Source organism: Amblyraja radiata, chromosome 20 (assembly GCF_010909765.2).
Source record: "Amblyraja radiata isolate CabotCenter1 chromosome 20, sAmbRad1.1.pri, whole genome shotgun sequence".
Taxonomy (NCBI): Eukaryota; Metazoa; Chordata; class Chondrichthyes; order Rajiformes; family Rajidae; genus Amblyraja; species Amblyraja radiata.
In genome coordinates, this window is record NC_045975.1 from 13166647 (window position 1) to 13185660 (window position 19014).

The following is a 19014-nucleotide window of genomic DNA, read 5'->3' on the forward strand; positions in this document are numbered from 1 at the left end:
CTTCATGAGTCAGGGCATTGAGTAAAGAGTCAGGCAGTCATGATGCAGCTCCATCGGACTTTGGTTAGGCTGCATTTGGAGTACTGCATGCAGTTCCGGTTGTCTCATTATAGGAAGGATGTGGATGCTTTGGAAAGGTTGCAGAGGAGGTTTACCAGAATGATGCCTGGACTAGCAGGTATCAGCTGCAAGGAGAGGTGGGACAAACTTCATTTATTTTCTCTGCAACACCAGAGCTTGAGGGAAGACCTGATAAACGTTTTATTTTATTATGCGATGCTGGATACAATAGATAGTCAGAACCTTTTCCCCCGCAGGGTGGAAATATCAAATATTAGAGGGTGCTGCTTTGTCGAGAGAGGTAAATTTAAACGGAAATGTGCTGGGCAGGTTTTTTTTTTTTTTTTAAACAGAGGGTGGTGAGTGCCAGGAACACACTGCCAGGAGTGGCAGTGGAAGCAAACACGACAGTGGCATTTAAGAGACTTTTGGATAGGCACGTGGATACCCAAGGAATGGAGGAGTATGTTCAGGCAGATGGGAGTTGGTCTTGGTACCGTGTTTGACAGAGACATTGTGGGCCCGTTTCTGTGCTGTGCTGTTCTATGTTCCAACACCAAACTATTCCCCTGCACGACTCAAAATAATTGTATGGGATCATTTGTGCCCACGAAAAAGGCAGGCCTCAGTTTACTACCGCATTTGAAATAGCTTCCCTCGCAGCATAATTCAATCAGATATCTGGCCAGTTCAGCCACGCTTGCCTTTTTTGGGAAGAACATTAAGTACAAAGGTTGGAACATCATGATGCAGCTGTACAAGTTGTCGGCGAGATCATACTTTGAGTGCATATTCCGGTTGCCCTGCTAGGAATGTCATTAAATTGGAAACGGTTCAGAAGAGATTCACCAGGATGTTACCTGAGGTTTGCAGACTTGAATTCATAGGGAAAGGTTGGATAGGCTGGGACTGTTCTCCTTTGGAGCATAGTCGACTCTGGACTGACCTTACTGAGGTATACCAGATCATAAAGTACATGGATAAAGTGAACAGTCTTTTCCCCCCAGGGTACAGGTTATAGAGGGGATAGGGAAGATTTAGAGGGCTCTGAGCCAAATGCAAGCAGATGGACGAGCCCAGAATGTCAACTTGGTCGGTATGGCCAAGGTGTGCTGAAGGGCCCGTTGCTGTTCTGTTTGGCTTTATTACTCCAATAGTTCAGGCTGTCCAATAATTTACATTTCCATTCTCTGAGATTGACTGATGACTGAATGAAGGAGGCTAGGAATTGTGCTTCTCTCATCAAGGTCAGTGCAAACATGGGGAACCATCCGTGTGCAGAGATTAAACCTTCCAACAAACAATGGGAAAATACTTAAGAACATCCTTGTTGTAAACACCAAAAGTGACTCTGGGCTGCATTAACTTTTCACCTGCATAAAATAAACTCACTCACTTGCATTCTTCGTCGACTCCTTTTGTCTGTAAATTAACATGTACGCGTTGGTTGAGCTGGTGAGAGAGAAAGTCAGCTGTTAGCACAATTTATTCCTAGCTCAGAATTTCCCACATTCACTAGCAGATATCGTTCCAGCTTTATCCCTTACTAAATGTCTGTGCACGCACATTAGATGCACATTTGCTTTCGGCACATTTTGAATTCCTTACAAATGCACTCAGAAATCTAAAATAAAAACAAGGAAGAGAAAATCTCTGCTTAAGAAAATGCATCTCTGTTCACATGCAATGAATACAGCTCGGTAGAAGATGGCACAAGAGTAAAAACATTCATTCTAACAAAATGATCAATGTCTAAACAAAAGTCTAAAGACTAAAATATTGAGTTTTCTAATAAATAACTTGATTTTTAAATTAAACCTCAAAATCTTCACTTTGATGTTTCTATTACAACAGCAGTGTGTGCAGGTAGCACAATTAACACAGCCCAAAGAAGTGCCAAACACGATTTGACAATGAGGTAAAAAAAAAAAAAAAAGACTGCTGGTGAAACTCAGCAGATCAAGCAGCATCTGTGGAGGCAGAGGTTGATATCTTGGGTCAAGACCTGGAAATCAGGATTGGAACCAAATCAAAATTACAACCTCTACAGCCCCACACATTTCAAAGTTTGGTACTGAGTGCGTAAAAACATGGGGCACGGGGCGAAAACAGTTTTAATAAATGGGAAAGTCGGCAACAAGGCTGAGGGAGGAAACTCCGGACGCTAAAGCTAAGGTGGTTAATGGCATGGCTGCCGATGATGGCCTGATAATATTCAGGAATGGTCGAGGGCTGGAACTGAAAGAGCTTCAGATTCACATTGTAGGTTTGTATTACTGACAAGGAAAAAGTGAAACAATGAAACCATGGTGAATTTGTATTGTTTTCTAAATATTGAGGAAAGGCAGTGAAAGAGGCAGATTGAATTTAAAAATTGTTTCCCAAAAGGCAGGGAGGAACTGAAAATGCTGAGTCTAAGTATTGATCGGGAAGGATATAAATAATCACGGCTAAATGGTGTTCAGAAATTCCTGTTGATCTTACGGTTCTTGAAAACAGAAACCAGGGCAATAATTTACCACAACAGAATCTGCCAATGTTAATATTTGCATCCAACAGTCCCAAAGGTCATCAGTGAATCATGTTTAGTGTATGCCATATAGTCACCTAGCAAAGGCACTGGAGTAATAGCCTCTGGCCACTGGAGAGCCGCCGTAGGTTTTCCGAATATCATCTTGAGTAATCTGAAAGATAACAAGTTTCGTTATTACAATCAATTAAAGTAACCAGAAAATCTGGCTATCCAAGGCGAATTGTCGCATCTGGAAGTTGCTTGAATTTGGGAACTTTTTTTATACAGTGCTCTCCATAATGTTTGGGACAAAGACCTATCATTTATTTATTTGCCTCTGTATTCCACAATTTGAGATTTGTAATAGAGAAAAATTGCATGTGGTTAAAAGTGCACATTGTCAGATTTTAATAAAGGCCATTCTTATACACATGTAAAATTTACAGCAGTGTTTATACATAGCCTCATCTGTCCACAAGATCTTTTTTCCAGAACTGTGGTTACTCTTTTAAGTACTTCTTGGCAAACTGTAACCTGGCCATCCTATTTTTGCGGCTAACCAGTGGTTTACATCTTGCAGTGTAGCCTCTGTATTTCTGTTCATGAAGTCTTTTGCGGACAGTGGACATTGACAAATCCACACCTGACTCCTGAAGAGTGTTTCTGATCTGTTTGACAGGTGTTTGGGTGTTTTCTTTATTATAGAGATAATTCTTCTGTCATCAGCTGTGGAGGTCTTCCTTGGCCTGCCAGTCCCTTTGCCATTAGTAAGCTCATCAGTGCACTCTTTCTTCTTAATGATGATGTAAGTTGATTTTGGTGAGCCTAAGGTTTGACTGATGTCTCTAACAATTTTATTCTTGTTCCTCAGTCTCATAATGGCTTCTTTGACTTTCATTGGCACAACTTTGATAAACATGTTGATAAACAACAATAAAATTTTCCAAAGATGATGGAAAGACTGGAGGAAAGATTAGGTGCTGAGAGCTCTCTTATATCTGCATTTAAGAGGCAATTAAAAAAAGAGTAATTACAAAAACCTGTGATGCCATGTGTCCCAAACATTATGGTGCCCTGAAATGGGGGACTATGTATAAACACTGCTGTAATTTCTACATGGTGAAACCAAAATATATTAAAATGGCCTTTATTACAATCTGACAATGTGCACTTTAGCCACATGTGATTTTTTCCATCACAAATCTCAAATTGTGGTGTACAGATTCAAATAAATAAATGTCGAGTCTTTGTCCCAAACATTACGGAGGGCACTGCGCATGGTTTGTTTTTCAGAAATCCATTGAAATTTTTGTTCAACGTTATTTCAATAGACAGTCAGACCTTGAAGGGTTAGTGCAAATGGTGTCGGAGTGAAAGATCAGCAATGCAGTCAGTAAAAGCAAGAGGGACTTGGAAATCAGACCGAGGAGCAATGCTTAATTTGTGCATAATTGGAACAATATGTAAGGCAGTCCAAAACAACACAATGAGTTGCTTACCCTGCTCACATGTTGATCATTGAAACTATACCACTGTCCGTCACCGAAAGATTTTATACAGGCGTAGTAATGTCCACCAGCAGCGCTCCCTGAATGAACCATTACCGAGAAGAGTTCGTAGATCCAACCATTCTGAAAGTATAACAATGGCAAAAAATAGAGCAGGGAATTATCTTAAATAACTAATTTGGCAATATAATTGCCTTTCACAGAATTAAGGAGTGAGACAACAGCACGAGGCAGGCATTAACCCCATGTCACCTTCAGGCAACACATTCTAAATCGCAGTACCCAGCAGAATTCTCCCCACCCTCTGGTACTATCACCAAACAGCTAAAATCTCTCTCCTAGTTACCAAACTTTTCTGAAACTAATACCAGTTCCACCTTACTCTACAGATGCACTTTAATGCATCGACATCACTGGCAACCCAAAGTTGTTGCCTTCACAGTGATGCAGTGCAATTGTCTGCCTGAATCTGCAAAGTGGTGAACACAGCTCAGTCCATCACAGGCTCGTCATTTTATTCCATCTTTGGAGCGTTGTATCAGGAATGCCTGATATATAGTCAAAGATGCCTGCCAACCTGACTGCTCCCTTTTCTCTTCTACTTTCTGGGAGAAGATAAGGATCTTGAAAGCTCAGATGGCCAGACTCAATAGGTTCTTCCACACTGCTATGAGACTTCTGAACTAATCACCTGTCTTACACCATCATCGCAGAGGTGCAGTTTCATACTTAACTTTACCCCTTTCAGTTATCCTGTTATTGTACATTGATTTTATTGTTTTGCACTACCTCAGATTGCACTATAATCTTGCATCATTCGCTGTTTTGCACGTCATTGTATTTATTGCCGTATTTATCATTGCTGTTTGCATACTGTTTGCTCAGATGTCCCTGTGAACATTTCTTTGCACCCTGGTAATAATTCTGAATATTTGGAGAAGAAATGGAAAGACGCTTATCCAAATCTGCCAATAAAGGAATCGCAAACAATGCAGATGAAAACAGGGACTGGCAGGCCAAGGAAGACCTCCACGGCTGATGACAGAATAATTCTCTCTATAATAAAGAAAAATCCGCAAACACCTGGTCCGACAGATCAGAAACATTCTTCAGGAGTCAGGTGTGGATTTGTCAATGACCACTGTCTGCAAAAGACTTCATGAACAGAAATACAGAGGCTACGCTGCAAACCACTGGTTAGCCGCAAAAATAGGATGGCTGGGTTACAGTTTGCCAAGAAGTACTTAAAAGAGTAACCACAGTTCTGGAAAAAAGATCTTGTGGACAGATGAGACAAAGATTAACTTATATCAGTGATGGAAAGAGCAAAGTATGGAGGTGAGAAGGAACTGCCCAAGATCCAAAGCATACCACCTCATCTGTGAAACACAGTGGTGGGGGTGTTATGGCCTGGGTATGTATGGCTGCTGAAGGTACTGGCTCACTTATCTTCATTGATGATACAACTGCTGATGGCAGTAGCATAATGAATTCTGAAGTGTATAGACACATCCTATCTGCTCAAGTTCAAACAAATGCCTCAAAACCCATTGGCCGGTGGTTCATTCTGCAGCAAGACAATGATCCTAAACATACTGCTGAAGCAACAAAGGAGTTTTTCAAAGCTAAAAAATGGTAAATTCTTGAGTGGCCGAGTCAATCACCCGCTCTGAACCCAATTGAGCATGCCTTTTATATGCTGAAGAGAAAACTGAAGGGTACTATCCCCCAAAACAAGCATAAGCTAAAGATGGCTGCAATACAGGCCTGGCAGAGCATCACCAGAGAAGACACCCGGCAACTGGTGATGTCCATGAATTGCAGTCATCAAGTAGTCATTGCATTCAAAGGATATGCAACAAAATACTAAACATGACTACTTTCATTTACATGACATTGCTGTGTCCCAAATATTATGGTGCCCTGAAATGCGGTGACTATGTATAAACACTGCTGTAATTTCTACATGGTGAAAACAAAATGTATAAAAATGGTCTTTATTAAAATCTGACAATGCGCACTTTAACCACATGTGATTTGTTTCTATTACAAATCTCAAATTGTGGAGTAGAGGCAAATAAATAAATGATGGGTCTTTGTCCTAAACATTATGGAGGGCACTGTATCTTGAATAAACTCCATCTGCTGTTTCTCAGCCCATTGCACAAACATATTTAGAAAGAACCAATATTTAATTCCCATTGTAATAAACCCCAGAGCAATGTTGCTGATCATACCATGTACCTTTACGTTCCCTGCCTTTGATGTCTTATCACTGGTACTGTTGCTGTCCAGGCAGATCCCTTCATCCACAACATCATCGTTTGAGAAGTCATTGCTCAACTGGTCACTGTGACAGCTCCCTTCATTTTCAGCACCGCTGTCCGTGCAGCTCTCGGTCTGAGGAGATTTCTGTAAAACCAAAAATGTCCTGGGTCAATCACAGAATTCGCCTGACGTAGGTAAAGGAAGTGCTGGCCATCCTTGCCCAAAGTATAAATTATCAATACAGATATGATCAGAATAGGCCTGATGATAATATGTACATCATCCCCACTCCCTCCTTCCAACTTTCCCTTCAATTCGCTTCCTCTCTTAGGTGTGTGGTCTAGAAATCCCCTCTTCACCTATCCTTAACTCCTACTGCCCATTGTTTGTCAGTCTATACATCTTGATTTAATATGCAATTTCACGTGGCTCTTTTGACACTCTCTTTCATTCTACTTTCCGTATTTCTTGATCTCTTTGACAATTTCTTTGTCTATACCCTTCGTGATTTTAAATACCTGTTGAAAGCGAGGAAACAGGCTCTTTGGCCCACCAAGTCCATGCTGACCAGCAATCACCCATACACTGGTTCCATCCTACACACGAGGGACAATTTTTACAAAAGCCAATTAACCTACAATCCTGTACATCTTTCGAATGTAAGAGGAAACCAGAGAACCTGGAGAAAACCCATGTGGCCACAGGGAGAACGTACAAACTCCGTGCAGACAGCACTCGTAGTCAGGATCGAATCTGGGTCTCTGGCACTGTAAGGCAGCCACTCTACAGCTGCACCAATGTGCCACCCTTCTGACCTCTATCAAGTCTTCTTCTAACCCCCCTTTGTTTCAAAAAGAATATCAGATTCCCTCATTTACTACATTGCCCAAGTACACATCCCTGAAAGCATTGGAAATTTTTATCTACACCCTCTAAAGATTTCCTAAAGTCCAACACCCAGAACTGAACACAATCGTCCGCTTGTGGCCTATCCAGCATTTACAAAATGATTCATCGCAGCTCCTGTGCTTTTGTATTTTCTGGCCATTTATGAGGCCTTGTATTCAATTAATATTTATGGGGTTTAGGATCCACATGTTTGTTTGTAATCAATTTCTCAACGAGCGCTACCAACTGTTCTTCTTCCCCCTCTATTTTCTACAATCACTTCCCACTCTTGTCATCATAACATCCCACTATGTTTCTCAGAACACAACTGCACCCTATCTTCCCACTCCATCGCCATTATCATCTTTACACCCATTATTACATCAATTCACTAAGGATACAAGGAAGTCATCTGTGGGTTGTGAAATTGTGCTCTGCATATCCACAACTAAATTACTGGTGCATATTAAAACAGTAGTCTTAATACCAATTTCTGGGACTCTCCACAGGAAACTTCCTTTGAGTCCAGGAAAGAATCTCACTATTATTTACCCGCAGAGATGTGGCATTAATTTCCCCACCATTCCCTTTCATGAAATTTACCTAGACTAGCTGAAATACATTTTAAAGCACTTCCATTATTCCAATTTAATTGGGCTGGCTCTGTTCTCTCATTTACACAATTTTCTCAAAACATTAAGTGCAGTAGAATTAAACTAGATCCTCAGGCAAAAGAAAACATCAAATCACCATCGAAAAGCAGCAAGACCAAGCGCAGAGTGAATCAGAGCTAACGTTTCGGACCAACAATAATTCTGATTGAAGGACATCAATCTGAGGCATTAACTCTCTCTCTTCAAGATGATTTCTGGCCTGCTGAGTGTTTCAGCACCAGTTGTGGTGGCAGGTCCCTTAACACTGGTTGCGCAGCTATTCTCTGCAGGGATGTGCAATAGTTGGAAATGATCAGATCTTCAAATATAACCCCCTCAGCCAAAGTTGATTGTTGCTGAACGCGAGAAGTTTGGAGAGTCCTGGGAATTTGCTAATTTCCAGTTATGTGCCAGAAAAAGGGCAATATTTTTGTGCATTCAATACATAGAATTGTAAACACAAAATCAACTGAGATGTCCACCTTGGTGCTATTGCTCCTCTTAGAACTTCTCCCATTCGCCTTATCACACCATCAACAATTTTTTTCAGTTCCTTACAGAAACAGTACAAATACACAGCATATCAGTCAAAACTTTCACATCAAAGACTCATCTTTCACCTGATCTGAACCTAAAATATAATCCCTCAGCTCTCTTTTAAATCTTTCCTATCTCACAACTCTGTGCACTCTAGTTTCAGGTTTTCCTACCCTTGGAAAAAGATTAATAATAATAATAAATTTTATTTTTGGATGCCTTTCAAGAGTCTCAAGGACACCTTACAAAAATTTAGCAAGTAGAGGAAAAACATGTAAGTGGAATGAAATAAATAGTAGAGACATGACTAGTACACAAAGTAAAGACAGAATTCAATTCAAAACACAATATGAGGCAATTCAAGCACAGATGAAAAGGGAGGGGGACGTGGGGCTAAGGATAGGCAGAGGTGAAGAGATGGGTCTTGAGGTGGGACTGGAAGATGGTGAGGGACACGGAATTGCAGATCAGTTGGGGGAGGGAGTTCCAGAGCCTGGGAGCTGCCCTGGAGAAGGCTCTGTCCCCAAAACTGCGGAGGTTGGATTTGTGGATGGAGAGGAGACCGGCTGATATGGATCTGAGGGACCGTGAGGGTTGGTAGGGGGAAAGGAGGTCAGTGAGATATGGGGGGGCCAGATGGTGGATGGCTTTGTAGGTGAGGACCAGGATTTTGTAGGTGATCCGGTGGGAGATGGGAAGCCAGTGAAGTTGTTTGAGGACTGGAGTGATGTGATGCCAGGATTTGGTGTGGGTGATGAGTCGGGCGGCTGCGTTCTGGACCAGTTGGAGTCGGTTGATGTAGGTGGAGCTGATGCCAAGGAGAAGTGAGTTGCAGTAGTCCAGTCGGGAGGAGATGAAGGCATGGATGAGTCTTTCAGCAGTGGGAGGTGTGAGAGAGGGACTGATTTTGGCGATGTTGCGGAGGTGAAAGAAGGTTTTAATGACATGGCGGATGTGAGGCTCAAGGGAGAGGGTGGAATCAAAGATCACGCCAAGGTTGCGGGCCTGGGGAGATGGGGAGACAGTGGTGCCGTCGATGGTGAGAGTGGGGTTATTGATTTTGCTGAGTGTGGATTTGGAGCCTATGAGGAGGAATTCTGTTTTATCGCTGTTGAGTTTGAGGAAGTTATGTTGCATCCAGGTTTTTATAGCTGACAAACAGGAGTTGATATGGGAGGGGGGGGGGGGGGGGGGGGTTGTGGGGGGATTTGGTGCCGAGGTAGATCTGGGTGTCATCGGCGTAAAAGTGGAAGTCCAGGTTGAAGTGGCGGAGTATCTGACCAAGGGGGAGGATGTAGATGATGAAGAGGAGGGGGCCGAGTACGGAGCCTTGGGGAATGCCTTGAGTGACTGTGGCTGTAGCAGAGGTGTGGTTATGGAGAGAGATGAAGTGGGATCTGTTGGAAAGGTAGGAACAGAGCCAGCTGAGTGCAGAACCATCAATGCCAAGGTCCCCAAGTCTGGTAAGCAGGATGTTATGGTTCACTGTATCGAAGGCTGCACTCAGGTCGAGGAGGATGAGGATGTTGAGGGAACCAGTGTCAGCAGAGGTGAGGAGGTCGTTAAGGACTTTGAGGGGAGCAGTTTCTGTGCTATGGAGGGGGCGAAAGCCAGATTGGAGGGGTTCGAATAGCTTATACGCAAGGAGGTGGGAATGAAGTTGTGATTGTGACCATCCCCCTTACCTGTGATTTTATAGAGCTCCAAATGCCACCCCTCAACCTCCAATCCTTCATGTAAAAAAGACCCAGCCTGTCGTAACTCACACCTTCCATCCTGATATCATCTTTGTTCATTTTTTCTGCACCTTTTTCCGTTTAATAACATCCTTCCTACAGTTGGGCGAACAGATATGTGCACTGTACTCCAAGTGTGGACTTAAAGGATTGTACAGTTGCAACGTAACATCCCAACTCCACACATTCTGCCTGGCATGCTGAAAGTTTCCAGCAGATTGCTTCTTTTTCAGATTTACAGCACCTGCAGCGTTTTGATTTATCTTTCATTCCTTTCTCGCTTAAGCTCTAGCTTATTAATACTTGGGGTGTTGGTACACAGTTCCATCAAAGTAGCCAACTCAGGTGTACATGGAAGTGAAGGCAGCATTTGGCTTGCCAGAGTTGGGATATTATGTTGTAACTTACAATTTGTTGGCAAGTCCACACTTGGGAACACAGTGCATATTTCTGGTCAGCTAAATGGATGAAGGGTATTATTAAACAGGAAATGGTGCAGAAAAGATTAATAAGGATGATACTGGGCAGAAAGTTGGGAGTTACAACAATAGGTTGTGTCTTTTTTTAAACTGAAGGAAATTTCTGAAGGCTGAGGAGTGGCCTTTGGAACTAAATAAAATCATAGATAAGACAAATGGTCATAATCATTTTCCCAGGGCAGGGAAGGCTAAAACTAGAGGGCACAGATTTGTAAGAGAGAAAAGATTTAAAAGAAAGCCACGAGTCTCTATAACTCAGAGCTGAGAGGATTCCTTTTCCACAGAGGGGTTGATATATGGAACAAGCTGTCAGAGGAAGTAGTTGAGGCAGTACAATTACAATGTTTAAAATACATTTAAACAGGTACATGGGTAATAGAGAGGGATTTGGACAAAACTCAGGAAGATGGGACTAGCTCAGATAAACATCTACTTCGACAATGACGAGTTGGGCCATAGGAGGTGTTTCTGTGCTTTATAACTGTCTCTAAATGAATCCATGCTGTTTGCTTCTAGAAGCTTACATTTGGTGGCATGTCTTACAATTTTGTTGAAGAAGAAGAAATCCAACACCTATCATATATCTAACATCTAGACGCGATCCATTTATGAACTCAATTTAGCTTGAGTTTATTTGTTTTTGCCTTTTGGCTTATCTCAATTCCAAAGTAGATGCAAACACCATCCTCTGTGCTTGCAGTGTTAGAGAGAGATAGATTCAGATTCAGATTCAGATTCAATTTTAATTGTCATTGTCAGTGTACAGTACAGAGACAACGAAATGCATTAGAGTAGATAGAGTAAAGAGGGCAGCCCATCGAGCATCCACTTTTACATTAATCCGACCTAACCCATTTTATCTTCTATCATATATCCTTCAACACCTTTCAGATTCTACCAATCATCTATACACAGGAGACAATTTACCTCTGCCCAATTATCTCCAGATCTTTGGGAGGTTGGAGGTGGAAGGGCATCCAAATTAACACCCACACGGTCACAGGGTGAACATGCACACTGCACAGACAGTACCGAGGTCAGGTTCAACCCCAGGTAACCGGAGCCATGAGGCAACAGCTCTATTATGTGCACCACTGTTGCACTTCTTTTCAAAAGCCTTTGGATGGGTTAAAGGACGACACAACATTTAGCATCATAACACATTTCTCGTAATGGTCTGAATGATTACAAGATTAGGGATCTAAATGCTCCATTTATATTTTATAGAAGCTTTAAATTATTCATCCAACATCCAGTGACTGTCGCATTATGTTTGTGTGAACTTGTTGTGCAGGTGTCGACTGAAGAAGTATCTGACGGGACAGGCAGCATCTTTGGATAGAAGGAATGGGTGACGTTTTGGGTCGAGACCCTTCTTCAGACACTTACTCAGGCTGCTCGTTCCACATACCAGCACATTATGAAAAAGTTGCCCCTCAGGTTCTTATAAAATCTTTCCACTCTCACCTTAAACCTTGAGTTTTTGCTTCCCCTACCCTGGGGATAAAGACTGTGCATTCACCCTTTCTATTCACCTCATGATTTACACACCTCTATAAGATCATAGCCTCCTGGGCTCCAAGGAATAAAGTTCTAGGCCGCTCAACCTTTCCCTATATCTTAGGCTCTCAAGATCTGGCAACATCCTTGCAAATCTTCTTTGCACTCTTTCCAGCTTCATGACATCTTTCCTATAGCAGGGTGGGAAAAAAAACTGAGCTCTAAGTGTAGCCTCGTTGATGTGTCGTATAACAAATTGCTCCCAGATATCATGCAGCTTGGATATTTAAAATAAATAAAAGCCCCGTTTATCTTTACTGCCTTTATTCTAACTCTCCTGCCACTTCTGCAACTGGTAGCTGAACCAAGAACTGGAAATCAGTTCTGCCTCATTCGTGGATTAAGTGGATCTAAAGTATAGCTCATGTGGATCTTAAGCAGAATTGAGCTTACTTCATCTTCCACATCCATGAAAGGACTCATGTCCAGCTCGGCAGGAAACGTCATCCGATCATTCAGCTTTATTCGGTGCATGGTGGTGTAGTCAAAATCAAACCGCTTAAGTTGCAGTGTCAGTAGGTATGGGAAATGCAGGAACTTCAGTCCCTACAAAGAATCAAAAACAAAACAATTCAGATTTTGTACAATTAAAAACACCAACAAATTTCCATCACCCTGAACAATTTACCTTGCGTGCATCACATTTTTTCTTGCAGCGTTCACAGAAATATTGGTTGGGTCCATGCAGAGTCTCAGGCTGGACAAATGCTTGCAAAGCTTCTTCCTGGGTGTGGGAACAAGAACAAAATAACACCTCTGCACACCAACAGTACTCCAATCACACATCCTTTCACACAACAACTTTAGATTTATAGGATTATGAGGAACGGAAATGAATGTAATGCAAGGTTTCAATTATATTATTCAGAAGCAGCTGCTCCAGTTGTAATTTATTTGGAGTCAGGTGGTTACAATGCCAGGACTGCTCAACTCTTGGCCATGGTGGATCTCTCAGCAACAGGCTGTCATCCCATGCCACAGACTCAGATCCACGACCTTTCTGACGAGGATAGACATCAACTTAGTTTTGTTTGGAGCTACTGCGTGGAAACAGGCCTTCTGCCCACCGAGTCCGCACCGACCAACGATCCCTGCACTACTTAACACTATCCTATACAGACTAGGGACAATTTTACACTTAAACCAAGCCAAGTAACCTGCAGACCTGCAAGTCTTTGGAATGTGGGAGGAAACCAAATATCTTGGAGAAAACCTAAGCTGTCTCGGGAGAACATACAAGCTCCGTAAAGATAGCACCCGTAGTCGGGATCGAACCCGGGTCTCTAGCGCTGCAAGCAGTGTAAGGCAGCAACTCTACCGCTGTGCCACTGTGCTGCCCACTGTTACAAAAGCTATGTACTTCAGGGTCAGGAATATCTTGGGTCAGTTTTGGTCGCCTGCTTTTGGTTGAGATGGAGTGGTGTGTATATATATGCTAACACATCAAGAACTTCAGGTTGGATGAAGCAGAAGATCGGCTTCACACATCTAATTGTTCAGCTAGATCAATCCACAGTACCAGACATGAAAGATTAGCATGTATGCTGAATTTTGATTCTTGGCAGGATAACTGCAGAATCTCTAACCCTGCTTCAAGCGAACTATTAACCACAAAATTGTCATCTTGGCTCAGATAACAAGTGTGTAATTAAATGATTGCAGCTCCGGCTTGACTGCAATAAAATATGAGCTAAGCAGTCACTACAGTACCGAACTGTTGAAACACTGCCTTCTCTGAATTGCCTCTTTCTTTGGATCCAAGGATATGTCTGGTTGTTCAGCAACTTGACAGTAAATTCTAACCCAAAGATGCGCATGACATATTTTGCCTTGGATTACGTATTATTTGAAGAGGAGCGATCTCATGACATCCAGCTAACATTTACCCATCAACTAACATTGCCATAATAATTCAGATCTTTAACGCGATGCTGTTCAGGATCTTGCCATGTGTTTGTCTCTGACCCTTGTCAAACACCAACAATAGTGAGGACTAAAAATATCAGCGCAGCATAGCAGTTAGCGCTGCTGCCTCAGAGTTCCAGGGAACTAGAGTTCAATCCTGACATCAGCCGTTATTTGGGCAGGGTTTTCCCAGTAACAAGGTAAAGGTGCTCCCATCCCCTCATATAGCCTAAAATAACTTGCTGCAGTAAATTGGTCTCTAGTGTAGATAAATGGCAAAAGAATCAAAGGACTGAGGGGCATGCAAGAGAGAATATGTTGGAAGGAGGCAAAGAAGTAAAGAGAGGAGAATGATGAGATTGCTGCGCTGGAAGCAATCGTGGACTCAATTATCTGAATGACCTTGTGTCATAATGATCAACAAGTTACTTCAGTGAAGTTATGCTTGCGATCAAAATAGCATTAGCAAATCCAAATAATTTCCACTGTCCACCTATATTGCATGACCTTTAGTGATGAATACCTACCACACTGTTAAACGCCAGGCTAGAACCATAAGGTCTGATCACCAGTGGGATATCGAGGTACGTATCGATTCTCCAGCTCTCGTAGCAACACTCAAGACACCTGACGTAATCCTTCAATTTTCCTTGGTACAGCTGGTTAATGAGGTCAGCCTGAAAGAACAGGTAATAGATTCATTCAAATGAGCAACAAAGCAGTACGCAGTATGACCAATACCACCACACCAAATTACAAAGCAAAGATGCATGTAACACGTCGTCCATTGAACCCAACAATGAGTGTTTTAAATCAAATTTTGATCTTAAGATGACACTTTGCTTCAGGATAATCATCAGCTCTGGCCCTTCAACAAAAGGTACAAAAGCTTGAAAACACATACCACCAGATTCAGGAACAACTTCTTCAGTTGTCAGACTACTGAGTCCTCCCAACCTACCTCAATGCAACCTCTTTCTCTGTAACCACAACACGACAAAGCTGCAACACTATATTCTGTACTCTGGTGTTTTTCTCTAGCTGTGCAACTAGTCCCCCCCCCCCCCCCCCCAACAAAGGAAACCATTCCCACCCACACCCACTGTGGTCCGTTATAACGAGGATTTACTGTATTTCTTGAATAAGTGGGATATAACTAACATGGACAAAGGGGGAACTAATTAATGTGTTGGAAGGAACTTCAGTTGCTGGTTTACACTGTAGATATAAAATGCTGGAGTAACTCAGTGGGTCAGACAACATCTCTGGAGAAAATAGGTGACGTTTCAGGTCGAGACCTTCAGACTGAGGGCCAGGGGAGAGGGAAACTTGAGGTATGAAAAGGTACAAAGAATGTTGTATACTTGGATGTCAAAAAGCCACATAATAGGTTCCTCTCCAAGGCAGCAATATACTGATATCTGTAGAGTGGTATATGATGAAAGGCAGGAGGGATATCATTTTCATCCGAGCAATGAGACTGTAATATTAATTACCTGTTCCGTTTGCTTCCATTTTTGCTCGAGTGCATCAAACATGACTCTGCACAGTTCTTGAACGTCATGCTGCTGCCAGGCTAACAAGAGGAATATGATCTTAATTAGGCCTTAATAAAGCACCTGAAGAACAAACCATTAAAACATTGGGAACACATTCCCCCATACTGCTCACAGTGTGTAGCTAACCTTCACTGCTATCCCAACCAAAGCTCCGGGTCACATCTGTTGTTTCCACTGCTCTTTTTTTACTCGTTTGCAACAAAACAAAGAGTCTTTGGAGTTGGTACGGAATGTTGGTCACCGGATCTTCCTCACATTCTTCAAACTCCCACCTGTGAACACATCCACATGAGCCTAAATTAGTTGAAGATATACCAGCCCCATAAAATTATTGCCAGTAACCGTTAAAAAACATTAGGTCACAAGATTCAGAGCTCAGAGTTTGACAGCAAATGAGAGAATGGCTAAACAACTCCCAAGAGGAAGTTACAGTCTGGGAAGACATCATCCTTCATTGTATCACATACTGGATTATTGACTAAAGATAAATGCTGATTAATAAAACATTTTATTCTTAATTCGATGATACAAATAACAAGTTTACAACATTATAGTCAGGCTAGTCAATTACAGAGTTTCACTATATTTGGATAATAAAATGAAGAATAATGCGTTGGAATAGTGGGGGACTATAACTTTCCAAATATTGACTGGGACTATCACAGTGCTATGATTTTCGATCGGGTAGAATTTAAGTGTGTTCATGAACGTTTTCTTAATCAATATGTCGATGGCCCTTTGAGAGGAGCAAAGCTCAGCCTCCTCGTGGGAAATAAGGCAGGATAAGGTTACTGAAGTGTTAGTGGGGGAGCACTTTGGGAGCAATCATCGTAATTCTATTAGTTTTTGATTATTTTTAAAAGCATAAACAAACATAAGCACAAGAGTGTAACGATTGTAGTATAAGAATAGTAGACCACTGAAGCAGTACACAGAGAGTTGCCACTTTTCAAGGGTCATCCTGGGCCCTTCAAGTTTTAAAGATTTTTAAGGTACACTTATCTTGGCCTTAAAAGGCCATTGCCCTGGAGACAGCACTGGGTTACAGGGGTTGGCCTGGCCTGGTGATCCGTCAATGTCTTCACTGTTGCTCGGCAGTTCTGTGCCACTGCAGGCTGCACTCAATCCCTGCTATGTCCCTCCCTGTCCACTGAACTTGTTCTCTAAACTTCATTAATTGCCTCAACCTTCTCATCTGCCTCACTACTGCTTTGGGTCACCCCCTGCAAGACGAATGTAAACTCACCTGTGTAGTTCTAACACATCCCCCGGACAGGATATTGATTCTCCCTCCAGTTCAGGTGCAGCCCACCCATCTTATACAGGTCATCTTTAGCCTAGACCCTAAATCATGGATCCCTGCACCAGCTCCTCAGCCATGCATTCTTCTTTTTTTCACTCTTCTCTTACTATCATGAGGCACTGGAGGTAATACAGAGCTTACTACCCTCAAAAACTTTTTAATTTTTAATTAAAAAAAATAATAATTACATGTTGTCGGCTTGCAATGTTAAAATTTCATTCTTATTTATGCTCAGCAAATAGCAGAATGAAAGTGAGTGAAGACTGATGTTTTCCCAATTGGCTTTCTTCATATTATTCCGCTCCCGGACACAAGTGCTCAAGCTAGATATTCAAACCGCAGTTGATGAAGCACTGTGGCTCCACACGCCTCCATGCAAATTGCAGCTTTGTAAGACTTTGGTTCGGCCACATTAGGAATATTGTGTGCAGTTCTGGTCCCCTCCCACCTTCCTTCCCTCCTCCCTCTAATTACAGGAAGGACATAGATGGTATGCAGAGGGTACAAAAAAGGTTTACTAGAATGATGCCTGGATTAGAGGGTATTAGTCAGGAGAGGTTGGATAATCTTGGATTATTTTCTCTGCAGCATCAAAAGAGACATGATAAAAGTATATAAAAATTATGAGAAACATAGACAGGGTAGACAGAACCTTAATGCCCAGCTAGCAATATATCAGATTAAACAGCATAACTGTAAAGTGACAGAGGCAAAGTTCAAAGGAGATGTGCAGTGCAGGTTTTCTTTTCAAAAAACACAAAAGATGGTGGGTGGGTATCTGGAACACGCTGCCAAGAGTGGCTGGTGGTGGAGGCAGATATGTTGGAGGCATTCAAGAGCCTTTGGATGAGGGACATGGCTATGGATGAGGGACATGGATGAGGGACAGGGAATGGATGGAGATTGGTCACATGCAGGAAGAGGAGATTAATTAAATTTGGTATAATGTTTGGCACGGACACAGTGGGCCAAAGTGCCTGTTCCTGTGCTGGAATGTTCCACGTTCTATCTTTACCCCAGAATCTATAAATATGATCACCTAGAAGGCCAAAGTAACCTATTCTATTGTCATGTGGAGCTCTGTAGAACTGGAAGTTTAAAGGACAGATTCTTGACTCCATGGATAAATCTTATAGATCATAACTGGTACTGCACTTGTGATGAACACTGCAGAGACTAATTTAACAACAATGCATGGAGTTCCTGAGAATCCATAGCACGTGCCCAAAGGGCCTGGGATCATGAAAGTTTCAGGACTATTTCAATGAAAATGCAGGAGCAAATTTAAATGAAGCTTGAATTACAGATGGGCGTTTTAATTTTTGTTTTCCACCAAAACAGCACGCTCGTTTCAACATGTCCGATATTTCATTTTGGAAATACTAACTTTAAATTGGACATTACCTGTATAGTGCATTCCTAAACTCTGGAGTCATGAAGAGCGTCTGCAGCAAGCTGTTCAGATAGCAGGTCATGGCTTGATTTACCAATCCCACATATCCTGCAGGAAGAAGAAAACTTTAAAATATTTTGTTTCAGACAAGAACAAGCTTACTAAGCTATGCAAAATAAGCTTTTGTTTAATCAAGCAGTTATTTGTCATGGCTTGTGGAAACCTATAATAAATGGATGAGGTATATTCTATATTGCAATGGTGATTACTCCTCAAAACATCTTAATGTATTATCCAGTGGTTGTGAAAAGTGCCGTCTTTGCTCATTCCTGGAAATTCAGAGTGTCAGTCTTTTCCGCGGGGTAGTGAATTTTAAAACTCATATGGCATAGAATTTTAAGGTGAGGATTTAAGATGGACCTCAGGGACAACTTTTTGTACCCAGAGGGTCGTCAAGATCTTGAATGAGTTGTCATAGGAAGTTATCGAAGTGCATAAAATTACAACTTTTAAAGACATCTGTACAGATATATGAATAGGAAGGATTCAGAGAAATGTGGGCCAAATGGTACGAGCGCAGCATGCCAACTTCTGTGCTGTACAGATCTCAAACTCTCTTTGCTAGTTCCAGAGGCAGGTTGTTCCATGTACAC

General features: G+C 42.0%; 1 protein-coding gene across 6 annotated transcripts in view; it reads right to left on the minus strand.

The window, feature by feature from the left end:
* Positions 1–19014, minus strand: part of usp47 (ubiquitin specific peptidase 47) — a 106251-nt gene that overhangs the window by 45339 nt on the left and 41898 nt on the right. For all 6 annotated transcript variants that reach the window (XM_033038839.1, XM_033038838.1, XM_033038842.1 and 3 more), the window contains 10 exons: positions 18373–18469; positions 15792–15937; positions 15603–15682; positions 14634–14783; positions 12830–12925; positions 12595–12747; positions 6325–6492; positions 4072–4203; positions 2668–2744; positions 1457–1512 (listed from right to left, as the gene is read on the minus strand). In XM_033038839.1, coding sequence (XP_032894730.1) covers positions 1457–1512; positions 2668–2744; positions 4072–4203; positions 6325–6492; positions 12595–12747; positions 12830–12925; positions 14634–14783; positions 15603–15682; positions 15792–15937; positions 18373–18469 — 1155 coding nt within the window. The remainder of the gene's footprint in view (positions 1–1456; positions 1513–2667; positions 2745–4071; positions 4204–6324; positions 6493–12594; positions 12748–12829; positions 12926–14633; positions 14784–15602; positions 15683–15791; positions 15938–18372; positions 18470–19014) is intronic.